At 37.4% G+C, this 27,174-nt stretch overlaps 1 protein-coding gene across 5 annotated transcripts in view; it reads right to left on the bottom strand.

Annotated features, from left to right (window-relative positions):
* The window catches only part of MYO3A (myosin IIIA), a 119,669-nt gene that overhangs the window by 66,037 nt on the left and 26,458 nt on the right, over nucleotides 1–27,174 (bottom strand). For all 5 annotated transcript variants that reach the window (XM_027658814.1, XM_027658816.1, XM_027658818.1 and 2 more), the window contains exons 5-10: nucleotides 21,644–21,748; nucleotides 20,795–20,894; nucleotides 6,719–6,795; nucleotides 5,163–5,308; nucleotides 3,407–3,472; nucleotides 2,842–2,997 (exon numbers count right to left, since the gene is read on the bottom strand). In XM_027658814.1, coding sequence (XP_027514615.1) covers nucleotides 2,842–2,997; nucleotides 3,407–3,472; nucleotides 5,163–5,308; nucleotides 6,719–6,795; nucleotides 20,795–20,894; nucleotides 21,644–21,748 — 650 coding nt within the window. The remainder of the gene's footprint in view (nucleotides 1–2,841; nucleotides 2,998–3,406; nucleotides 3,473–5,162; nucleotides 5,309–6,718; nucleotides 6,796–20,794; nucleotides 20,895–21,643; nucleotides 21,749–27,174) is intronic.

The raw sequence follows: 27,174 nt of genomic DNA on the forward strand, positions 1-27,174 counted from the left end.
GCTAATAGAAGTGACTGTAAGGTGACTCCACTCTGCGCCTTTCTGAGCACAAAGATTGGACCAGAGGATTTGGCCTTCTGCAAAAAAAACCCCAACCCTGAGAATGTGACATAATGTAATATAAGCTCTTCTTTTTGAACTGTATCAACTGCTTCAGTAAACAACAAGATAAGATCACAAGCACATCAACAGACTACCACTGCAGAAGGCAGTCAGAGCCAAATTACACCTCAGCACAATGTGCAAAGAAGGTGACTTGATTTTAAGTGAAAACAGGACTAGTGCACACAGGAAGACCCAGTGGCTGGACCTCAGCTATTAATTTCCAAGTATTTTTCTTTTTTCTTTTGAAATACAAAACTTTTATTAATAAAGTCAAATTTGATGAGGAGAGTAAACACATACTGAGAAAATAACTGGATTCTTTACTTTCAGCTTTAATTCAACATTACCAAATTTACTGACTTTATATGCCATGCCCATTTATATACCACAACATAGGTAGCAGGATTTCTTCCCTTGGTGGAGGGGAGAGATCTTTAATCCCTTAAACTACCTGCCTCCCAGTGCCAAGAAAGAGGAGAGTTATGCCTTCAAATTATGGACTTAGAGAGCGTGACCTGGAGATCAGGAGGAAGGTTTACAAGGAACATTGCCAGCAACTGGTGAAAGTTCAGAAATTCCACAGTAGGGCCCTCACATGCCAGTGTAAAAACAGTCCCAGAACACCATAAGCAAGAAAAGAAAGCAAAGAGATTTTAAGATGCAGCCCTTCCAGGTGACTTGTCACTACATAGCCCATGTCTAAATCTAAATCAGATTTACATGGTACTTCTGTGCAGATGCTGCTTTTAACACCTTTTTTGCTCTGTGCAGATTGAAGGTCAGAAGATACATATGATTAGTATTTAAAGTCTTTTTTAAAAGTATGGCTACTGAATTCATAGATCTTTGTATAATCTTTCATCTTTCACAGCAGAAAACCCCCCAAATGCTATTCTATAGTGAGTCTTACAGCATATTTCACAAAATTACAGAATCACAGAATCATTTAGGTTGGAAATACTATTTTTTAGAATTTTAAACTGCTAAACTGAAATATGGACTAATCTATCAGTTTAACCATGTCATCTGAATTACACACTTAGCTAAATAAGTAATTTTTGGCATGGTTTCAGATAAGAAATTATTATTATTATGAAAGTGAAAATTCTGTTTTACTTTGGGAAAATTTATGTAGAAGTTACACTTGAACAACTGTAAAAGCATAGGTAACTTCATCACATATTAATACATTCCCTTAAACTCTAGTTTGCATGAAGAGCCATAAGTTTATAAAACACAGTCTAAACAGAACAGAGAAAGCACCAGTAGATCATCCTGTTCTTGTGCCACTTGACTTCTTTATGCACATGCAAATTGGGCCATTTTATGTTTGTATTGTACAGGAAAAAAAAGTTCGTGTAGTTTGCTTTATGCAGCATTCACATGAAAAAAAAGGATTAAAAAAAATGATGCTATAAAACAAACATGAGCTCTATAAAATGGGTAAAAAAGGTCACAGTATCTAATTGACTTTGAAGCTTGACTTTTAAAAGTTATTTAGGTTTTAAAATGACCAAAATCACAAGTGTTATCAGGATTTTAATTCATATAATTTAGTGGTTTGGACTTATTTTACCACATATCATTTCCCTGTGTTTTACAAATAACTACTTTTTAAAGTTTGGATTATGTTGCTGGTTTAGTGCTCAGCACTGACATCTGATAAGTTTATTTCAATTTGAGAATCTTTCTGGATTAAGCAAATGTCAAGTCTGCAATACAGAGAGCATACAAACCCAGCCTGAGGCTCAAATTTAAGCCAACTGCGTATTTTTTACTGCAATGCCAGAAAAGAGAAAGTACTACTCATCCCACATTCATTTAAAGTTGAAAAAAATTTGAATATAATAAATTATTTAGAAATAGATTCTTATTATTATCCTCAAAGCATAGAGAATAGAAATATTATAATATATATATAAAAGAAAATTCTCCAGAATTAGAACTGAAGACTGCTGTATATGTTATTACTATAAATGTGTGAAAAGAAGTGTGGTAGATTTTAATAAGCTTTTTCCATACAGATGATAATGACAAAATGTCTTTTAAAACTCACGTTCTATTTAAAAAAAAAGAAAAATCATCATGCTTTACCTTGAAGCATAGGAGCAGTCACACCAGGAGTACATCAATACTAATCTACTACATTTCACATCTGATACATCAGTGCACTGGGTGGAGTTTTTTCAATTGTAAAATTGAGCCAAGCCATTTTCAAGTATTTTAAATAAAAGCCATCAGGTGCTAAGTGATTTATTCAGAACTGATATTTACTAAATACTAGTGTAAGAAAGAAAGTATCTATTCAATAAGACATAAGATTTGAAGTTTGCAAAACAAGGTCTGCTACCACTATAATTTCTTTCAGTCAGGAAAATACAATTACTGCAGGAACCTGACTAGCTATTTTTTAGCGTACTTGCTTGAACTAAACATTAGCTGACCATGCAAATGTAAGAAAATGCCAAACATTAATTTCACCTTACCTTAGTTTTCTAAAAGCTGTGATACTAAGGCTGCATTTTGAGTCACAGATGAAAGGGGAGGTACTTGCAAAGATTGTTTCATTCCACATGTAAATCATGTAAATCATGATGCTGCTGTCTTTCCATTGGCTGTACTGGGACCCCAAATATTAAGCTTTCTATCTTTTGGCCAGCTAAAGCCATAAAAGTTGAATATTTCTCTGGGCATTCTGAAACAGTGAAAGTATCAACACTTTTTAGCTACTTTTACCTTGCCTTTTCAGTGACTCCCATTTGTTGATGAACATCAATAAATTCCATGAGTTGCCTTTGTAGTACGTTTTCTTTTCCTTCAATTTGCTTAATAAAATCATGCTGCAAAAGAGTAGATACTGTTGGACGCTTCTCATAATCTTTAGTCAAGCACCTGTGCTGGCAGAAAAACACATATGATCACGGAGGGTTCAAAGTTAAGTTTTGAAATTCTTGTCTGGAGTTCTTTCGTGCCTCCATAATAATAATAAATACATCCATCTTAATCAAAACAGTTCTGCACTGAAAATTGATACGATTTCACAAAATTGATGAGTCCAAGAAGGTAAGTTGTTGCATTTTAAAACTAAATATTCTTTACATTAAGAAACGTCAAGTGTGTTCAAAATGTTATTTCATGTTTTAAATCTAGAGCCTCACTTGGGAGTCAAATTGGATTTACAAATTAGGCTTTCAAGGAAGAGTATTTGTTGCAACAGATTTCCACAAAGAACACAGAGATATTTTACACATGACATTTACACATGTTTCATATTAAATCAGAGTGGTCAGTTGTTACTCACTTGTTAATGAAGTCATTGAATTCAGGTGACCACAGTTCAGGCTGTTGTAGTGTTGGAGGAGGATTCCTGCAAAGATCAGTATGATGATAAGTTAATAAACTACTCAATTCACAAAAATAGTGTGAGAAGGCAGGCTGAATAATGGGTTTTAGAAGGCCACCGAAAAAAGATATTGATTTCCACTGGTAAAAGGAGCATGGGTAGATGATGCAATGCCTCACTGGTTCTCCTACTTTATGTAACTAATAAGGAGAAATAGCACTGAGATGATCTACCAAGTGTAGCTAAAAACCACTATAATTTTTTCAATCAAATCAATAAACGGAAATTAAACTAACAACCCATTAATCACTATTCACTTATAATGGCAAGTTTTTTTTTTCAAGCCTGAAACAATATACTTTCTTAAGAGAATTTTTAAAAAGAAATTCTATTTTAAGTTTCCCCGGAAAGATTGAGTTAATCAACTTGCTGAATGAAGTGTCTGAAGGAACTGACTTGTTATTAATTATTTCTCATTCATCAGAAGACAATCAGAAATGAAGGTCTAAACACAGACCTATTGTAAATAGATATCACTTCTTTCTTTTCTATTGTTGGAGGGGTTTATTCTAGGTGTAATTTCGTTGAAATGGTCTTGACAGTCTTCTTCCATTCAGAGGTGGCATTTTAAGAGTATGGTCATAAAGACAAATGAACGACCAATAGACGAAGCGACTTGCTGTCTCTTTTCAATCCATTGAGGTTACTTGCTGTCTCTTTTCAATCAATTGTCATAACTGCTTTTCTTTAAGTGCTGCTTAACGTTCAGTCTATCACTTTCAGGTTTTACCTAATGTGATGAAAGGATATTGATCTTGTATTTGCTCCAGAGCAGAAAGGTGCCCAGTACCTGTAAGGGTATAAGCCAGAAGTATTTTTGAAGACCTAGCTGCAATGACTGACCACAGTGGTTTGCTTTTCCCATAGGAAGCAAGGGTTAGAAGAGCATTCATACTCTTCTTCAGTGCCAAGTCAGCCAAGATTTCTTAAACCTAAAGTTAATTTAAACTAATTTGGGTGTCTTGGCTGAAAAGGACTCAAAGCACTTATGAATACTATGTGGTCTCAGCAGTTGTTGTGGTACTGCTCCAGCTGTTAGAGTGAAATCCACAAACTACAGTATGATCATTCCGTACAGACTTGGAGATTGATGTTCTTTGAAATGCTGTTAAGTGGCACTTTGGGTACTTTTATCTCCAGCTTCAAAGAAATCACAAAAGAATTTGTTATTTGCACTGCCCAAGGACAGCAATGGTGGAACTGCCAGAAACAGCACAAGCTAATGAAAAGCTGAAGCCTAAATGTATGTAAGTGGCGGAACGACCTTTGCTTCAAAGGACAGAAGATAACTCCTAAAAACAGGTTTGGGACCTGTTCAGCAGAGCAGCATATTAAGACTATTTCTATCATAAGTCATTCTTTGTAAAAGAATATACTGTACTCAGCTAAGTCCTGGACTCATGTGGCCTCAGGAGAAGGCCTCACGGCTTTTTCTCAAATGTAGTTACACTCAGCTCTGAACTTCTCAACGTGCACAAACAGCTGAAGCAGAGCCTGCAGAAAATGCAGCCAGACAAAGTATTTCTAACCTCCTCCTAGTATAAATAATTCGAAGAAAGTCCACAAACTTATACAGTTTAAGTTTGAAGAAAAGTAGCACTTAAGAAAAAAGTTCAGTCTAACCTGCCAACAAATAAACAGATGAAGATGTTACCTTGGTATTTTGAAGAGTGCCCTCATGGGGTGCAAATCGGCAAGGGGTGGATCTCCATCTCCCAACTCTATTGCAGTAATACCCAGTGACCATGCATCACATCTGGCATCATAGGAGCTATCTAGCTGCTGCTCACAGGCAATCACCTGTTAGAGTAAAAGATTGGGACAGTTGTTGGATGGTCAAATGTCCGAATGTAAGAGCACTCCCAGAGTTGGGGGAATCTCTTACAGGATGGAGATATTCAGTGAAATAAACAGACATGCACACATTTAGAAAGCTGAAAGAAAGCAATGTTTAAACTAGAGAAAGCAAGTGTCCGTGAACACCGGAATCTCTGGCCAGATGTTCCTTGATTGGACAAAAGGCTGCAAATTCTTGACTTTTTCAGGTGAAGGTGTTAAACTGCATCTCATGGCTGAGGAAGTAGAAGGAAACTAGGCAACCTTACAACTCTGTTAAATGGATTATTCCTGCAAAGTAATTAATGGAGCTATACTGCTCTCTCTAAGAAGTGAAACAAGCTGGAAAGCAGAAGCTGAATTCACTATCTCTTATTGGGTCCTTATTCAGCCAAATCAGCCAATTTCCAGATCAAGTACGTCTGGACAAAGCGTTTGCCATCAGATCACAGTAAAGGTATTTCATAGAATCATAGAATCAACCAGGTTGGAAAAGACCTCCGAGATCATCAAGTCCAATCCTTGATCCAACACTGCCATGGTTACTAGACCATAGCACTTCATATACATTTCAGCTCATCCACAATGCTCGATGAATCTACATTTTTTCATCCCATTAGCTGCAGATCTAAGTCAACATGTATGCCATTAGTTACATGGCTAGACCAATGCATATAAACAGAGTGTGTTGATAAAAACAAATGTGTATAAACAGAGTGTGTTGATAAAAACACATGTGTATAAACAGAGTAGTTTCATGTGCTATAAACAGATGTACTTGCATGTGCTTGTGTGGACACAAATAGTTTAAGTAGATAAGTTCATTTATAAGGAAATATTTTCACCGCATCAGCTTAAAATATATCTTTATATGCTTCAATTTCAGGCTGGGAAAATCTCCACAGAGTCATAGTAAACTTCATTCATAATAACCTCTTCCATTTCTTGCTGTCAGCTATGGATATACAGTATTAAAAACTTTCCAGGTGTAGAAGTCAAAAAATAGAAGCTGTAATGCATCATAGTACCACCGTGGGCTCGCTCCTTCCATCCAGGGGGAAACGAGACACCCATAGTTTCAGAGCTTAGAAGGCTGGAAAGTATCAATAGTAGTACTCTATACTCTTTAACATTTTAGTAAGCAATTCGGTGTCTTGCTCCCTGGCTCTAAGCTTGTAATTTCAAAACTAAACCCCATTTTAACTTGCAAACATGTAAGAAAAACATTTTTAAACACTTCTTAAAAAAAAATTGCACTGCTGTTTCATTTGGTGAAAAGACCAGTGGTCAGGAAGAAAGACAAAGAAAGAGCAGAAATGCAGAATACAGCAGCTCGGATAGCAGTGACAAAATGTTCTGAAACATGAATCTAACCTCTGGAGCCATCCAGAACGGGGTGCCCACGGAGGTGTTCCGACGGAGACGAGTGCTGGTCAGCTGAGCAGACACACCTGGAAGAACGAAGGGAAGCTATAATCAGAGCAATGGCTATTTCCATCCAAGACAGCCCTTCTGAATGGTGATGTCCTCGTCTTGCCATGCTACAATTTTCTCTACAGGCAAATTTCAAATACATCTTTTCCAGTTTTCTGGAAAGAGAGGCCCACTCCTCAGAGGTACACAGAACTTCTTCAGCTGATGTTCTCCACATAGGTTGTTTCCAGTGACTTCAGTAGGACCAGGACTTGGTCCTAAATGAGTGTTTGATTAGTAATCTGACTCCATATATTTTGACTGGTTAATTAGAGTTTTTCCTGTATTAGGAGAGCAGTAAAGCACTTTAGTGAGGGTGGAAAAGTACGGTACCTTCCACAGCTTTTAATGCTCAGTACTGACACTAAACTCCTGTTTCATTTTATATGTGTATCTATATCTACATTTCAGGTTAACACTACAAAAGACACTTATCCTCATCTCTTAACTACTCTGCTATAAAGAAGAAACAACAAAACAGTGAAATCTCAAAAATTCTTACAAAAGCAGGAGTCTCTCCATGCTCAAAGCACATTCTCAAAGCAACAAGCCTGCAAATCAGCTTTGCAACATGAGCTGTAGTTTAACAGATTAACTATTTCAGGCCAAGAGCTGGAAAGTGAACTCAGAAGTGTAAAGATTCCTTGCAGTTTTAAATTAAAAAACACTGAAATACTAGGAATTCACGTGGGCTGCAGCACACTTCTGACTAGCCTGCCACCAATTTCCTTCCTTACAAAACCAGGGTATATCCTTACAAAACCAGGGTATATCAGTTGGAAATCACTCTACTGCATGCAAAGGGAAGAGTACAACACATGGAGAAAAACAGCCCCTCAGCAAGCATGTCCTGAACTATTACGGATTTATGAGTCACAAATAACTGTGAGGTCCACACATGGAGAGAAACAGCCCCCCAGCTAGCAAGTCCTAAACTATTATGGATTTGAGTAATAGCCAACACCGAGGTCCACCAGAGGCATATTCTAATGTGCTGATATCGTGGATGGCCAGAAAGGTCTACATGTACATGCTCCAACCTCCATCTGCTTGACACTGCAGCTCACTTATTTTGTCTTCATACATACATCTGCTTTCTCTTTAAAAGGGACAACTCCGTTTCACTCCGTGAATGCCATTTCATTATTCTGAAACACATGAAGCTTCAGTGAGCACCACCAGCAGCCAGTTTCAACTCTGTCTGGTTCGAACATGCTTGACCTTATCTTCCTGAAAACCCTGCAATGGTTCATAACAGGAGCAATTCACATTAACTGCCCAGTGGAAATATTAAGAAAACCTCTGTCTAGGTAGAATTTGATTGGTTTGGGTTTTTTCAGTGTAGTCAGGAAACCATGGAGAGCTTAATCTGTTTTTTCACTCTAAAGCTATGTGTTCAGATCTGATTCATAAAATATCTGCATTTGTCCATCACAGAAATGAATGTAACATCTGAAAATAAGGGCAGTAAGAAAGACCCGGCCTGTTCCTTTGAGACAAGTGCAACCACTGCTTCTGTGGCTGCCTCCCTCTAGTCTACACCAGTCTTGAGGAAGTTGGATCTTTCTCTCTACAGAAAGTCCAATACACAGTGTTATGCACCATGGAAAGCAGGACAATGTGAGTCTTAGCACAAAGTCCATCAATCCTGCTTCAGCTCAGCTAAGCCGGGGCTTTGTTTTTGCCACCTCAAGGAGTTGTCTGAAGTCCAGCTTCCGGCTCACAGAGTCTGTGGCTGTTCTAAGCCCTCAGAAAAACGTGTCCTTTAGTAAGCACACATCACCACAGGTCTGAAACCACTGCAGTGATGCCAGCAGACATCATTACAGGAGATCCTCAGGTTTGGAGGGAGCTGAGGTTACTCTCCCCTCTCCCTTCCTATGTGTTGTGGGAGTCCCCTGTGCAAAGCTCTTTTTTGCAGTCTTGGACAAGGAAATGGGATTCAGATCTGTGGGCAAAGAAAGGCACTAACTGAATTTTTATGATTCCAGTGTCAGATTTTATAAATAATCATAACTTTCTGTAGAGATAAGGAACATTCACGTATTCAATCTTGTCTGTCTATGCACTGTTGTTTTTTTCTCTTTGAACTATAATTATTAAATAAACAGAAGAATTTTTTCCTCCTCACCCTTCTTTTATTTCTGTAAAAAACTGATTTGACTTGAATTGCTCACCACTACTTTCTGTAGGCTCTTGGGGTTTTGTGTGCTTTTTGTTTGGTTGGGTTTTTTAATCCTTCCGCTCTTAGCATTGAAGTGGCATTTCAGATTATGCAGTGTAGGTCTTATGACAAATGATATTTCCTTGGGCTTTTTCTGTGTATAGAGGAAAGATGATGTAATTCCATACTTAGTAACATTTCTTCCAGCATTTCAGTAACCAGTCAACCATATAGCTCGCCAGCTTTTTTAAACTTATATATTTTTATATTTTCAAACAAAAACATCTTGCTCCTCCCCTTCCCGATTACTACTGCTTTTTTGCAAAAAATTATTGTCCTAAGAAAACCTGAAATATGTCATAAAATGGTGTTTTATTACAAGCAAATTATAAATCTTATGGAAGTTAAGAGCTTTATAAATGCATTAATAGTACCAATGCACACCGAAAAGAAAATATTGTGGATATATAGCTGTTTTTTCTTTTTTCTTTTTTTTCAGACATAATTTTACTAATAAAAACTGGAAAGCAGGACACTTATACTGTAAGTATTATTCAAGCTTTTCATTGCAAAAACTGGCACATTGGAATAACATTGCAAATAAAGCCACATACTTCTGACCTTAGCACTCAATAAAAGAAAAACAGTGCAGAAATTAGCTCCTTATTATTGGGAAAGATTTGTCTCATAGTGCCCAGTCTGAGCAGACACTAAATTGGGAGGCTGTACAACATCACTTTATGATTATGTCCTGTGACAGAGGTATTCACATTTAAGTGGTTGATTCTAGTGAGGGAAGGGCAAGCCTTAATAAATTGTACTAAATTCACATTCCACACATGGTAGGGAGACACATTCGCAACATGTTAGCCACTGTATTTATACATAATGACCTTACCCCAAAGGGTAAGGTCCTTACACTCCTTAGGCTAGCTCTTCCTTATCCCTTCTTTATTTGTGCCCTCAGTGTAAACTTCACTACCAAAGCACCCTCTTTGTGACCTTCTTTAGATTAAGAACATGTAACTCCATCACTCCTCAAGCTAGTCTCTGGACCAAAAACTCTCACGCTGATAACCTTGCAGATCTGAACAGGCTGAAATGCTTTCAATTATTCCCCAACCTTTCTTTAATCTCCTAGAGAAATAGATGTAAAACAGCAACAGATTTTTACACTACATTCCTCTTAAGCCTGTTGGCAGGTATATTTTGCCATTCCTGTTTTATGTTGTTCAGTGCAAAAAGTGGCCTCTCCTTCCTTGCCTCTTTGCCCAAAGGTGTGAAGGCAGTGCCTAATAAATCACTCAACTCCACCTTTTTACTAGATCTGGAGGCAACAGGTCCTAATGGTTTCAGGTTTTCCTTTAGCACCTGAAGCTTCGCTATGAGAAGAAGCCACCATCCTTGTCAGGATGCAGACAGGAAAGTAGCTACTTTCCCCCACAACAGTGGTGGAGTTATAAATCAATTCCTCTGTAAATGCTGCTATCTTTGACACTCATTTCTTTGTTTTGTTCTTCCGGGTTGTATTGGAGTAATGGTACATATCCAGACAAAATATTTCAGATAGATCAGCTGAAATGCAGAAAAAATGCTAAAAAAACCCTCAACCAATGCAATACTTTCATATTCCATATGACAAAAGACAATAGGGAAAGAACAAGATTAAAACAAAGCAGTTCTGATAGTCCAAATGGCAAACATCACAACACACCAGGTGTGTAACCATATTTAACTGTATTGCAAATAGTGGCATCCCCACTAAGACTGTAAAAGAAGATCAGAGAGCTTCTCCCAGGTTTCATTACTTAGCATGGATAGAAAGCATAGAGATATTTAATAGAAAATGTTACTAATGGACTGCAAGGACAAGAGGGGTTGGTTTGATGACTTTACAAGAGATGCTTCAGAGGCTTTATGAAACAACATCAATACTCAGAATTCCTTATAGACTACTATCTGACCTCAAAAGTAAACTTTTAAGTGAAAAGAGCACAGAGGCAATACTGTTTCCTTGGGTGAGCTGTGGCGAGAAAAGCATGCTTGAGAACTTCTGTTCAGTAATAAGTGCTCAAATTAAATCTTGAACTAAAACCAGGTTCTGACCAATAATATGGAAATAAAGAAACAGGAAATAAAGTTGAAATGATGAGTCAAAAAAAAAAGTCGGTCAAATCAGTCAAAAAGCATGACTTGTTTTTCATAACTCCACACTGCCTACTCCCAGTCACCTTCTTGTTCTTCATATGTTTAGAAATGATTTCCAGGATTATTGGCTCCATTATCTTCCCAGGGATCAAAGTGGGCTGACCAGCCTGTAGTTCTCTGAATTCTCCTTCTTGCCCTTCTTGAAGATAGGAGTGACAATAGCTTTCTTCCAGGCTTCAGGAACCTCCTCCAATCTCCAAGACCTTTCAAAGACTATCAGCAGTGGTCTTCCAAAGACATCAGCCAACTCCCTCAGCACTCTTGGGTGCATCCCATGGACTTGTGTAGGTCCAGACCTTTTAAATGATCTCTAGCCTGATCCTCCTTTACTGAGCATAAGTTTGCCTTGCTCCAGACTTTCCCACTGGTTATAGGGATTTGGGATTCCTGAAGGCCAATCTTGCAAGTAAAGACTGTGGCAAAGGAGACATTGAGTGCCTCAGTCTTTCCTATGTCCTTTGTCACAACATTCTCTGTCTTTATGTCTTATTTTAATGCACATAGTGTTTTAATGGTGAAAACTAGAGTTTCCCAAACCCTCTGGAAAACACACACTGCAGATGCAATTTTTTAACTGAAATAGGCATATCCAAAAGATAACCAAATGGCCCTTTACAACTCTAGAAAGATCAAAAGCTTAGTATCCAAGAAGATCATGTATATGAACTGCCTGAGAGATGAAAAATCCATGGTGTTTACTACAAAACCAAGAGGTGTGGAGTAAAAGGGAGATAAAAAAGTTAATCTGTACTACCAAATACAGGGTGATATAAATGGAAGCTAAAGAAATCAAAGTCCAGTATCTTTCACACTAAACTCATCACAAAGATTAAAGACAAAGAAAAAACATTTTTAAACATACAGGGAAAAAAATTAAAATCCTAAATCAGACACAGAATCATTACAAGGTACATACCGATAATAAAATGGCAAACGATGACCTAAAAAAAGGCAGGATGTTCACTACATTTCTGAGATATTTAATCTTTTTAAAACTAAAGGGTTTAATACAGTTTCTTTCTCTAAGAAATCCAGACTGTATTACAGACTGGGTGGGATGGTGTGGCAGCATACTCCAGCTTCCCTTAGTCTGTGATTCTGATTGAGCCCTCTCTCCATGGCCTCCAGGAGAACAGGTGACCACAGACTCCCCTCCACATGCTCCTGACAGTTCAGTGCGTCACAACACCAATGATTCTAATCAAATCTCATGCTTCGGGGCTTCAGCTGGTTTCCAGAAAGGGATGCACATGAACATTTGTTCTCCTGATGCACAATTGGCCAGATGCACTTAGATAGGAGAACTAGTCTTCCCTAGAGCCTCAGGGATTTGTACAACTACATGCAGTCTAGTGCAGTATGACAGTGAGGAAAGTCCTCCTCCTCAGATGCTGCCTTCCTTATAAATTAGATTTCAAACTGACTGCCATTTTGAGACCTCAAAAGGATTTTTTTTCCCTGTATGACTGGGAAAGCCCTGGAGATTTTTCTCATCATTCTATTACATGGTTTTCCTGTTATGATAATAAGGGATAATGGCAACACCTATGCTAATAGAATAGAACATTTAAAAACCTCAGGACTGGAATACTCCAGTACAAATGAGTCATTGGGATCAACTTTCAGGTAAAAAATGAATGGGCTTTAGTATACACAGATGAGACCAGAGGGTTTCTAATAACCTCAAGAGATTACTATTTTGTGACCCATGAGAAAATCAAGAGGAAGCCTTTGGTGGCCAGAAAGGGTTATTTTCTTGCTTCATGTGTCTCTGGCATATGATACCACCTTTCAGCATCAAGCTTCTTTAATGCTTAAGCCATCAGTGACATCTTTATGTGAATTAATAGAAGAAAATATTTGAAAGACCAAACAAACAGCTTATCCTGGATATAGCATTTGGCCACATGATTTCTGTTTTTTGGTACTGAACAGCACAAAGGTTTTCATTCAAACGTGGCCCACAAAATAAGTTTTTAAGGACTAAGCCCTCAACAAAGAATTAAACATTCAACAATGAAAAGGCTCCACAGCTCAAGTCAATGCAATCCATCTTATCCCCGCTAACCTTGGGTTGAAAAATTTGGAATTATTATTTTGATTGGGTTCAAAGCAGTTTGACAAGCTGCTCATGAGGAAAGCTTTCTTCAAAGTCTTTTACTTTTATTGGCTTCTGCCATACTCTCCTAGTAAAAGCTTTTTAGCAGCAACATGTGAATGCCATGCTATATGGTATGCAGAAATGACAACACAATAACAGTCTGGTTCTGATCTGAATCAGTGAAGCAGACAGCTTTATTATGGATGCATGCTAGAATGACTAAGGCAAATATAAGCCTTGCTATGACTCATTGCTTAAAGTAAGCTAAGGGCAGAAAGAAAATTATTTTATTTTTGAATACTTTCAAATTAAATTATTTTAATTAATTGTTTCATTTTTGCAGAATGATTCTGACAGCATTTATAGCTAATGCAGGGCAAGCAGAAAAGGATGAAATGGGATATTCTGACTACTCCAGAATAAGTAATCTACAAAAGTTTGGAAAAACACTACTCAAGGTCATGCTAAGCTCCTCTTCAATCTCAGCTGGACGTGATGTATATTAAAAGGGACAGAGATTAAAATGCCCCAGCGCTGAAACTTGAATCACAACTGACTTCTCAGCCTACTCACTGAGCACAAGGTGGCTCTAGACTCCCTGTCCATTGCAGCCCAACCTGTACCACGTGCATTCTCTGCACAGTCCTGGGAGCCCTCCCTCCCTCTGCAATGCCACATGCCACAGACTCTTGCCAGGCTGATCCGTGATCAGCCAACAAACCGCATCTATCAAGGCTATTCGTGGTAGGGAGAGGCCTCAGCACTGTGTCACAGCAAGAGAACATGAGGGCTGGTGAGGTGTCACAGGGAAAGGATGAAGCTCAGTGCTGTGGTTCCCCACCAATCTCTGACCCAAGATTCCAGATACTTTTTTCCCCACAAGATCATCAGAAAGCTCCCTCATGCATCACAAAACCAGGAAAGGTGAACAACTAAGCAGATGGAACTATTAAGAAGGAGTCTTACCACAGACTCATTAATTACACTGAGATTGACCCCATTGTTTGGGACATGCTGTACAGTGTAACTGATTTTACTTCTCTTGTGTTATCATTATAGAAGCTGCTGGCTCATCTACGGTTCAAAAACTCAACAAGTTTAGTACAGTCACAGAATTTTAAATTTCGGCCTGTATTTCTGTATCAGAATAGGCATAAATATCAGGCAACAAAACAAAAAACACCTGTGTATTCTAACTTATGTTGATCAGTTGCTACTGATAACTAGTAGTGGTAAGGCACTAGTAACAGTCCATAATTTGTAAAGAAGAAGTAGTGCACCACTGCAGAGAAACAATAGAATGCTGGCAGAGTTACTCTTTCTGGGGGAAAAAATTTATTTTAATAACTCAATTGAATTATGAAATTATTACTTTCATTTAGTATTGCACAAATGAAATTATGTATGCATTTTAAACATAGAGATAATATAAAAATACACTACCAAAGAAGTGTCTTACCATTGACCATTGACTGGTTTCATCAAATTGCAACTTTGAATAAAGATAAGGCCATCTGAAGAAGGCCAATATTAAGATTTCCATGGCTCTTTACTTTGGAAGACTTCAAATAGCTTCAAAAAAAAGAATAATCATTCTCTCCATAGCAAAATAATAATTGAATTACACTCCAAACACAAAAGCTGACCTCTGTCTACTTGCAGTTTCCAAGTTAGACGAAAGAAATAGTTAAAGTATTAAACAAAGTAATGTCAGTTTTCAGAGTCTAAATAAAGCAATATCGTGTTCTCTCCCAATCCATTTTTTCCCCAATGAGTAATACTCAGGTTAAATCTCTAACTGACTCAGGCTACTATCCATGATAAAACTGTGCTAGTTGCATGCAAACTGGTATACCTGAAACTGCATTTGGAATGGCAAGACAATATTCAAACAAAACTTTTAAATCCAACACTGAAACAAAAGCAGAAAAATGGAAACTAAGCATGCTTGAAGTACAAAAATCACCTTACTTTCACTATATATTTCATTAATATTACAATACATGTTTAATTATGCAATCTATTTATCCACAGTACTAAAGGAACCCTTGAAGTCAGTATTCTATTAACTGCATGCAGCACAGCTTGTAATTTTCCACCATCTGCCAGCAGCAGTGAGATTGCGTTACCTTTTTTCCATGTCTTTCACTGGAATCTGCTTTACCTATTAAAAGCTAAGATGTTTCTTATGCACTGCTTATCCAGAGCCTCTAATGATGGAGAGTTTTAGGTACCACTAAGAAAATGCCTGAGAAACAACTGAGAATGGACAGTGCCAATCCTTTTCAATATTGCCTTTCCCACAGTTACAGTACTGAGCAAACTATGGGGAATCATGGGATCTCACATAGTTAGAAATAGGCTTGAATTCTAAAGATTTAATGAGTCCTCTTACATTTTCCTTGTGGGAACTTGAATATTTCTAAAATCCATCTAACTGTCTTACTTCTTCTTTTTCCCAATGATCTTTCATAGTAATAACATCAGAAGTCTAACTACATGTTTTTATTTGACGCATAGAAAGGCATGGCCTTCAGCAAGAAAGTGCTTCTGGAAAACTATGCATTTCCAAAGTAGTGGAATTTAATTTACACTTACATTTTTTCTGGACATTTCCAAGGCAACAGCTGCTCATCCTGAGATATTTCTAGTCTCTGACAGCAGGCTTCAGTAGGCCCAAAAAAGTATGAGCTACCTGTGCTCTTGGTCAAGATGATCAGCCCACAAGGTCAACCCTCAAAAACATAGCTGAAAACAAATTTTCCATCAGTGTTACAGTCTCCTCATTGTAGTTAAAAGAATCACTTGCCATGTGACTGTAGGGTTTCAAAACTTTTAGTGGAAAAATGTTTCCTTCTTCCATGACTCCTGACACATCAGCTTCTTGGTCCAGTTTGCTGATAGCAAGTTGTGTCCTCTAGGATTCTCTTCATTCAATAACATATAAGCACGAAAAGCTCTGACTTTCAAACTCTCAGACTCGCTGTAATGGCAGGGGATTTCAGAAATAACTTCAAATCTTTCAAAACGAAATGTCACTTGGACTTTCTCAGACCAAAGTTAAAATAATAACAATAATAATACAGCTAAGTTTCTTTTCTCCCATTTTGGAACAGCACATTATAGAACTGTCTTACACGAACATTAATACATGAAAGGCCCTGTGCAGCATCCTGATTTTAAGAAAAGAAACTGAATTGAGAGGGACTATTCAAAGAAGCAAGTATCTGTCAGTAGAAGCAGATGTTAAACCCTCAGCTTCCTATGAAATTGGTTACACACTATAAGATGCAGATGAATATATGAATTTTTATTACAGATGAGGTGTGCAAGTGACTTCAGGCCAGCTTTTTAACTGATGAAAAAGATCAGACACTGACAGATATTTAGGTAGCAATTATAGCAATTATTTCGATTTACATGCCAAAAGTTTTTTAAAATTTCATAAGGTGCTTTTCTGCACCTTTAGAGGCTAAAATTTCATTTGAAACCTGTGTCTTTAACATCAACCCACTGCATACAACCAGAGTTCTGTGAAATGGATGTAAAAGAGTTCCTTCCCAGAACACTAATAAGCGACTGTGAATATAATTAAGAATATTTATCAAAAAGGAATTTAATTCACACCTTGCTTGCCTCCAGTTCTTTTTATACAATAGATTATATAGCAGTCACTCTTGAAAGTGCTGCAGGGAATTTAATTTAAATGTATATTTTTCTATCAAATCCCTATCTTGTACTGAAAACACAGCAGCTACACTTGAATATAATGCTACTATATGATATGATAGAGGATGCTCCTTGCTTGGAGCATAATTGCTGTGATTTGTAGGCATAAGATTCTACCTCAAAGGTTTTCTATCAGAACAGTTTAACAGCTAATTCCCACGAATGTTCAGGTAGTGAGACTGCTTTCAGTCAGCCTTCTTCTCTTACAAAGAAAATATGGACTATTAATGCATTTAGAAGTTTAATGAATTTAGGGACCGAATCTGTGATCAGGGGATGTACTTACAGCAGATCCCTTTGGCTGCTACTCATTATCTGTAGAAAATAAAACTTATTTTGTTTCTCTCTGCTGGATGGATGTGAGGAGAGAGAATGCATCACTGGTAACAGTATTTCAAAATTCTTGTGGCTTGAACAGTTTAAACTAAAACTTTATCTGGCAGCTCCTTGATAAGCAATTAAGCTGCAGAAGCTTTGATGTGGAGATGTTATAGAATCATAGAATGGCCTGGTTTGGAAGGGACCTTAAAGGTCATCTAGTTCCAAACCCTCTGCCATGGGCAGGGACACCTTTCACTAGAGCAGGTTGCTCAGAGCTCCATCCAACCTGGCCTTGGACACTTCCAGGGATGGGGCACCCACAGCTCTCTGGGCAACCTGCTCCTGCCTCACCACCATTCCCTCTTATCCTGTTACTATATGCTATTGTAAATAGTCTCTCTCTGACTTTCTTGTGGGCTCCCTCCAGGTATTGGACTTGATTTCATCATTAATCTATACTGGTATTGGGTGTTTCTTAGACATGAGAATATTACTGGGGTGATTAAGTAATGATACAGCAGAATTCTAAGGAAAGCAAAAATTTCACTTTTCAAAACAATGTGGGTGAGGCACAGCCATGGTATTCTTTCAAAGTCTTTCTCATTTCTTTAACTATCAGTACCTCTAGAAAAGTGAACAGTTCAGACTGTTAGCCTGGACTTTGGGAGAGCTTTTCCACACACCTGATGTGTCACCTCAAGCAACTCAGTCTCTCAAAGTTTCAGATCCCCAGCTGTTAACTGGGAATCAAAGTAATTCAGTTCTCCATAAAGGTGTTGTGAAGGTTATCCATTACGGACTCTTTAGTGTTCAAAAAATATGGTCCTGGCACACATAAATACTTATGGTACAATGACTGTAAGGCAATGCGTATAAACTGTGACAAAATAAAGCTTCTGAAAATTTGGTACTGCTGTGCAAGGAAGATCTCACAATGGCAGTACACCACACACCAAATTGAAAGAGCACAAAAACAATGAAGGAAAGAAAAGCCATTTTCAGAAGTGATTTAATTAATGTGGGTTTTTTTTCAATTATGACTCTTAAAAATTTCCTAAATATAGTTAAAGAAAAGACAAAGGCACAAGTTCAAGTTAAATGATTGCACAACACACACAGACTGAGAACAGGTCCTTTCCTAGTTTCGTGTTCCATAAGACACTTCACAGGCCCATCTTTCAGATACAGGTTTTATGTCCCTATTCAGAAGAAAACCACCATAAAAAGAATCAGGGGAGAACAGCAAAGGCTTCTTCAGGAACATCTCAGCAGCATCCAGCATGCAGGAGAATGGTACAGACAAAATTATCTTGGGAAGGGCTCACTTCCTTGGTCATGTGTGTTTAGTGGTTGAAGGAATCTTTGGTTCACTGCCTCTGCTCCCCTCTCCACAACAGAAAACCTGTGTGCACACTAGAAAGGATGATGTGATTATTTGGGTTGGTTTTGTTTGTTTGGCCCCATGTAATAATTTGTTCACTCTAAACTAAAAATTTTTCTTCCTCTGAGTATTTACTGGGTAAAAAGGAGACTGTGCCTGTGCATCTATCTTATTCTGAAGCCAATTCACAGGCTTGTACAATAAAAGATGGCTATGAGTTTCAATCCCCGATCCAATAAATGTTTATGTACAACAGTCTGTAGCGGTGCCAACATGAGAGATTTTGATCAACTCACATTCCTGGCTAAAAAATTATCTCGGAATCTGATTAATGTGGGTTTAAATCCTCTTAAGTAGAAGACACAAATCCCCCAAATCCCAGCTGAATACCTTAAACAGCAGCTTGAAGGGTGACTGGTATAGCTTCCATGGTGATTTTGTGAAGACTGTATAAATTTTTTCCACTTGAAACTACTAATTATTGGCTTAAGATTGGGGTGTGTTTTTTTTGAGAAATTAAAAAAAAAAAACCAGGGAAAATGTCAATCCATTCCTAAGTTAAGGTGCCATTTTCATATTCCTTTGAGAGAAAGGACTGCTGCAGGTATTGCAGGCCCCTTTTGAACCCACATAAATGTGTGTGTAAGTATATTTGTTTCTTGTACACAGTCTAATCTGTGTTTTGGTATGGCAATTTTCCCACAAGAATTTAAGATTATTTTTCAATTACAGCCTTATCAGCAGATTGCAGTACCTGGGGAATAAAGAATTCAGGTCCTCATCCCTACAGCTTGTATGTTTTGACATCTGCATAAGTGAATTAGTTTTCAGAAGCATTGATCCTATGCAGCTCTAATTGCCTTCAACACCTTAAAAAATTAGTATCCACAACACATTAAAAGCCTGTGGGCAAAAATATTGATTTTTGCCTCACATTAAACTTCCAGACTTTCCAATGAAAGATTTTATCTGAGAAATATAACAGAAATACGTGACATTTCAGAAGAATTACTAATCCTAACAGCTGTGGGGATTCTGTGTGTGAAGTAATGAGAGTTGCATAAATCCTATCTACTGTCAGGAAGATACTATACTAAAGGTAGTTAAAATTATTAGTTTGATTCAATTGATACATAACAATTGTTTAATCTCATTAAAAAATAGGAGAGTAAAGGAAAAATAAAGATTTTCCATCTGCTGAATGGAATATTATATTTACTGTGTCTGCTGTGCTGTAAAATAGTGACCAATAAAATAAATTTAAACATAAGAAGACAGTGTGCTATCAGAAGATAATAGTTCATAACAATAGGCATTGCAATTTTTATACCCCTCACATAAAACGGAAGTCAATACACTTTTAAGGCAAATCACTGTAGCATGGCTGATAACAGGTTCCATCCACTTACCTGTGTCTCCTTTTCCCTTTTAGTGGTGACACCAGGTGACAGCATTCAAGAATCACTTTAGGCCTAAGAGACTTGAACAGACCCTTTTAATGCCAATTTGTAGATTAAGATTTGCCAAAATCTGTTAGTCTTTCCAGACTTTGGAAAGTGGGGATTACCTATATAATATTCCTCCCTCTACTGCCTTCAACTATCTCTTGTTTTGTTTGAAATCAAACTAATGAAATACATGCATCTGAGTATATGTACTTAAATAAGTTCTAAGTGTTCTCTTATACAACATGAAGCTTTTTCCTATCAGCTCCTAATTTCAATGAGTCCCAGTGCATGGTCCTGGAGGAACTAAACATCAACCTCATTTGGAATCCTATTAACTCATTTTGCCACCTCACTTACAGTGTGCCCCAAAGCACTGGGCACTTACCACTACTATATTATAATTTCTATTTGTCAGCCATACAACTGAAACAGCATTACTAAAATTATTAACATGTGTATCAGGTTAAAAAAAGAAACTTTGGTTATCCAAGTGATTTTTAATGAAGAACTCAAAACCTCAACAAAAAATTAATATAGTTAATCTTTTCTAGTTTGTTTACTCTATTTTACTTTCCATACTTCAGATGTAAAACATTGTTTGTATATATAAGTAAACATAACATACCAAAATCTACAAGCTTGACTCCTCCTTCAGTGGTCAAAAGGATATTATTTCCCTTAATATCACGGTGGATAGTTTTGTTTTCATGCAAATGCTGAAGTCCCTGGATGGTGAGATGTAAACATGAACTTTTTAATAACAGCTCTGTCCTCAGTAATACATTTGCAGAAACAATAAAGTGGTAGAAAAGTATGAAAAAAATTAAAACATTTTTTAATGCAAAACCACAGAGATGTCATTCTTACTGGAAAACTATTTGGCACACCACAGGGAACAGATATTTTTTAATTGCTCCACTTTATGTCAAACAGAAATTTTAAGATAAAAACAAAAAACAGCACTATAAACCTACATTATACCTTTAGAACATAAAGAAAGCTGCTAAGGCCTAAATTTCATTGGAGAAAGTAAAGTTTCAGTTACAAGAAAATGATAAATAAAGACACTTGATCCTGATGAGCAAAAAAATTCTTGCAGTGGTGTTTGAATTCACTAGATTTGTGGATATTTTACTATAAAATAGTTTGGATCCAGACACAAGAAGTTGGACAGTATTTTAATTATGTTTCTGCTACTTCTCAAAAGAGAAGCAATTTTGATGTTTAACTGTATTTACTAAGAAAACTGATCAACAGTCAGAAATGGTTCATTCTCTTAATAATGAAAAAAACAGATTAGCTGTTCTTTACCTTGCCTGCTCAAAAAGAACCATTTGAACTACACATCACCTTGATTTCAATAAACACTGCTATAATAGAAGATAGTGACCTGTATTAGGGGGGACATGATCTTCATTCATTTAAGGAAAAAAATATGAGCTGAATGTTGACTTTCACTGAAAGTTTATCTTACCATCAGAGCTTCACGTAAAATGTAAGCAATTATAAGTTCATTCATCCTTTCGCCTCTCTTCAGAAATCCCTTCACAAGATCAGTCACGGATCCCCCATTGCACAGCTACAAAACATCAAGGAAACACAGAAAGGAATTAGAGAGTATTGAAGTAGCCACCTGGTTTTCAGTAGTTTTTGTATCTGCAGCCAAATGATCTCCTAGTAAACTGGCAATCCACAAATTTGTCCTTATGTCTACCATTTATACAAACAACATACACAGCAACTTTTGCCAATTCTTGTTTGCTACTTTCTACATTTAATTCTTCTTGTCCAAACACAAGTACAGCAGTCTATCTCTTTTTTTTCTTGCATACACGATTGCTTTTCACTGAGACAGAAACAGTTTACAGTGCAATAAATTTTTTGTGAAGGCTTGTTTTGTAGGGCACACTAATTGCTTCTGATATTCATCATGTGCATCTCACCAGCAATGCAGATTATTACAGCATCAATTCTCAGGTACAAAAGCTACATACAACATAAAATGGATTTAAGCCATCAGAATGCAGGCAGCAGAGAAATGTCCCTGCCAAGGGGAAAGATGCCCTTTTTGCCCAGCAGCACTTAACTCCTGGTGTAGAAAGATGTGATACACAAGGGATGGGCATCACAGAAGATGATGAAGCACTGTGGAAAGAAAGGTCTCATCTCCCACTGAAACAAAGTGTGCCATTGGTGTAAGACTATAGCTCTTGTAGCATCAACCCTATCAGCTTCTTGTTCCAGATGCAGAGCTACAAACTACTCGGGACAATCCTCTCTCCTGTCTAAGGTCCAGCTAGACTCCTGCAAACCCTCATCCTGTCCTGTACATGCAGGAAGAACAGGTCTGGCCTTGCTCTCTGAAAAGGATAGTGCACGTTGCCAGTTGATTAGTTTAGACCTGCAGTACTTGGTATGTTCATTTTTATAATTTAAAATTTTTCCACAGAAAGAAGCAACAATGAAACTTTAGTGACTACCTCTATAGCTGTTACATACCTGCAAAGATGGTACTTAAGCCCTTAAACTATCCATAATGCACCTGACAATACTCATTGATTGAAGAGCCATTGCCTCTGTAAAGGCATAGCTGTTTCTGATAAAACAGTAAAACAAATTGTAACTTTTATATTGTATCATCCAGTAGATTTTCACATGAAACTAAATACCCATGTAAGACACTTTAAAAATGCAGCACAAAACAGTAATTCCTTTTCACTACTTTTGAAGTATATTTAAATTGGGGCATAATTTATCCATAAAACCTTTCAACTGCAGAATTCCAGACATCAGAATCTTTTGTATATTTTTAATATGTTCTTCTATACCTCTACATTTTTTTTCCTGTGCTGCAATTACAAAAAGACTTGCACCTTACAGTATAAAGGATTTTATATCCCTTTGTAACCAAACATAACAATAATTCTCTGATTACCTTTGGAACCCCTGGGTTGCACTGAACTTGCACCACATGAATGCCTACACAAATACCATTCAATACATAACTCTTGCTGCAAGATGGGTTCCCTCATCAGGTCAGCCAGGGCTCAGGTCTGACAGATGCTGAGCTCTATGGCAACAATCTTGGAACTCACTTAACCTCACCCTTACCTAAGTGGGACAATGTGCATGCTTAGAGAGAGAAGAACTCGTATGTTTAAATGAGAGATTAAGGGCTTTGCTGGATAAGGATCAGATTCCCAAGCAGGATTCCATTTACTGTCATTAGCCATGCTGGTCTGCCTTCTCCACTGACTTTATCAAGTTAGTTATTTTTTTACAATGACATTATCTTTTCAGGGTCTCTATTGTTTTAATTTTGCCACATCGCCAAAATATTTAATCAAACTAAAAGGATTATAACAATTCTGGTTAATTTAATGCCCTTTAATTCAGGGCACTGAAACTGTCAGACTAGTAACAAATCAACTCTGAATTAAATTACACATACGATATTCTTCAAATAATTTTTCTTCATTATCTGATATTTAAATGTTGCTTCTTACAGATGGATTCTCTTTTTTCTTTACAGAACTGGATACCTATTAGCCTTTCTGTTCAAGGTAAAAAAACCAACACAGAAAGAAATATATTCTTTTTGTAGGCAGATGAAGGGAGAAACTGTATCTCAGAAACCATCTTCTTTAATGTTTAGGCAGTAAAGCCAATACTGAATTTATTTGCCTCAGTCAGCAATGTTAATTTTTACGTTCTTAAACATGTTGCTTTAACTAATTTTTCTACTACTCTCATAATATATAAATCCCTATTATGAGATAAATATCTACATTATGAGATAACAGTTATCTAAAATATCAGGTAATGTAAGATACTAAAACTCTGATTATTTTAAACTGAACCAAAACTGAAGCTGGTATGTAAAAGGTCAGCTAAACAGGTCTTGAAATAAAGAACACAGAAGTCAGCCATATCATCGTGGAAATCCTCCTCCAATTCCCAAGGCAGAGTGGCTACTTAGATAGAGTTCAGCTGAGAATGTCACAGACATACATTCTTGCATACACACAGGGCAACTTTTCCTATTTCTGTGCTAAAGAGTTGTACTTCTACTTATATCAGACAATTAGTACTTTTCTGAGACCACCAGTATAAGAGGAAGAGAGAAAAAAAGGCTAGGTATTAGAATGCAAGCAGCTATAAGGAGGAAAAGGGATTATTGGAATACAACCACAATTAGAAAAGGAGATTATGGCAGACACTGTATGTGCGTGCTCTATGCTGTGTGGGTGAGAGGGGGGAACGATGACGACAAGGATGACACAGGCTAGTATTAACCTTGTTCTATTTTTATCTTCATGGGTAAAATGTTGTATCTGGTCCAATTTCCTACTTCTACCATCTATTTTTTGCAGGTGAAGCTGCCACATGTCCCTATAACCATGCACATAATTGAAGCTGAAACGGTGATTTTTTCTCCTGACTCAGGGTATCAAATTGCATGTCTATTCAATGGAAATGTATCACAAACACCTCAAAAAGTCCCTCTCAGAATGAGTCAGGCTCTTCTCTTCCCTCTCAAAAGAAGAAGCTACAGAAAGTTACAATACTGCAGTGCTGGACCACGCTTGCTTGGGAATCTGAATAGAGGGGGAGATAAATTACTATTGGGGATGTTGACTAGGATCTAGCCCATGACGTAGAAACTTAAAGGAGTAAAAAAACCTAAATCATTAAAAAAATCACATTACTTTAACTTATACAATCCTTTAATGAGAGATTATGGGATAAACATTATTAAGCAGTACTGTCAAACTGAAAGTTTCCTGGGGTATTGTTAAATATTGCAGTTTATAATTATGATCTCTGCTGCTTCTTAGTAGTATGCTGCCCACATTAAAAAAACTGTGTAGCCTCTTACCATAATCACTGTGTTTGAGTTAAGCTACCTGTAATGCTTGGATCCCAAGAAATCATGAAGGTAGAGACAACTTTTAAAAAAGATCTTCCTAGTTTTCAATGAGTATCTAGAGAAGGGAGATGCTGATAGCTATTATTTTGTTGCAAGGACTGTGAACTCACATGACCAAATAGCTAATCAGTCTGTGTCATTACTCTGCATCATTTGGTAAAGTCTCCTCAGAATACCTTGATAAAGGGCACTATAAGCAGAGACCAACAAATGAACAGAGAACTCAGGACACAGACATACAGCAGAAGCTACATTTCTATCTGAGCTCTGCTACAGGACTGCTTCCTACTCTAAAGATCAAAGTAACTCACCAAATCAAATGACCTTTCACCTCTCATGAGACAGGGGCTCTTCTGGAAGGAGAGAGTAATAATTCTATTTCTCTCTCCCACACTAAAAAAACCCCACACATTCACACACATTCTCTATTGCATACGCAGATGTATTTCTTGTGGCTTGTATCAGATAGAAACCCTCTTTTAAGCTTTGAATATACTTGATTTAAAAGGACAGATTCTTATGATGTCCAGACTATCAGACACAGGAAGGGAAGATAACAGTGATCCTCCCACAAGGCAGCTATTTAGAAATGTCATCTTGATTAACTTTGTACATGAGCAATTTTCATCAATGTAATGTTAGTCACTTCTTCTATTGTTCTCTTGCGATTTACAGGTATTTTCTTTACCAGCAGTATTTTCCGTGCCTGCACTAATAGAACGCAAAGATTACCTGCAACAACAAGCAACTAAAAGGAGGGTAAACTGAACCCTTGAGGCTACCTAAGAAGGGGTGGAGAAGACAGAGACATCTTCCCCGTGGAAGACAGCAAAGGATGAGAGGCAACAATTCCCAGCTGCAAGATAGTAGATTCCTATTGGACATACAGGAAAAAAATTCCCACTGAGTTAAGCACTGGAATAGATCACACAGTAAGTCTGTGTAATGTCCATCCTTGGAGATACTCAAACTTGAATTGAAAAGGCAAATCTGTAACATTGCAATTAATAATCTTTGAGCAGGGGGCTGGACCAAATAACTTCCAAAGGTCCCTTCCATGATGTACTTCTATATGATTCAGAATACTTGAATTTTAAAATATTCAGTTCCTAGTTTGGATATTCAGACAGAAGAAAGAGTGGTAAAGAACTAAGGAAATACTGCATGCCTAAACCAATGGAAAGAGTAATTTTGCAGAAGGCTTGAACCATGTGAAAAGATAGCTGTAGCCCTGATGGCCATACATAGCTGCATCAAAAGAGGTGATTATGACTCTTCTACAGTAGTAGCAAAGGGCTCCTCCCTTATGATTTTCTGGTACTCAAAAAGGCAAAGATTCATACTGGGATGACATGCAGTCCTCCACCCACCCATCTGCCACAACCCCGTGCTACTTTAACTGAGCTATTAGTATGCTAAGCTAACTTCAGAAAAAAAAAAAATTATCCTAACACATGAAATGTCAGTTAAAATTGCTATCACATCACAATCATGCTGGTGTTCTTTTTAGGTCTTAGTCACTCTTCATCTGACCCAGTTGATATATTTTTCCTCTTCAGCTCTTCTGATGCCCATTGGATAAGGATTCAGTATGAGCTTCCCTTTCAAGAAAACTCTCAATTGCGCTTTTGTTGGGGCCATTACAGCCTTTAATCATCCAGCTGCTCTGGACTTATACACCTGTACTAAGCTGTCAGGTAATGTTTGCTTGCATCCTGCAGTTGTTAAGGTGCTTTCATCTTACTTCAGTAGCTTGAATGCAAAGAGTGGCTCAATTACAATTATTTCCTTCCCTATCTTTACAGGCTGCACAGACATAAATGACTGGGCAGCACATCACATAGGCACAACTTATGGCATGCGTGAATCATACTTATGAAAAAGTTCAACACTGCTTTAATGTTATCACACATAAGAATGCTAAAACCATGTCAGGCACTAATCTCTAATTTTTTTCCTGTTCTTAGAATAGATCAATAATCTGACCTGTTCCCCTAAGCATGCAGTGCAGCAGCACTGCCAGTCTCTGAGCTGACTGTACCTTCCTTGTAGTACTGACTGCTGTAAGAACAGAA

This window comes from Corapipo altera, unplaced genomic scaffold (assembly GCF_003945725.1).
Source record: "Corapipo altera isolate COAL_440 unplaced genomic scaffold, ASM394572v1 63, whole genome shotgun sequence".
NCBI classification, from domain to species: domain Eukaryota; kingdom Metazoa; phylum Chordata; class Aves; order Passeriformes; family Pipridae; genus Corapipo; species Corapipo altera.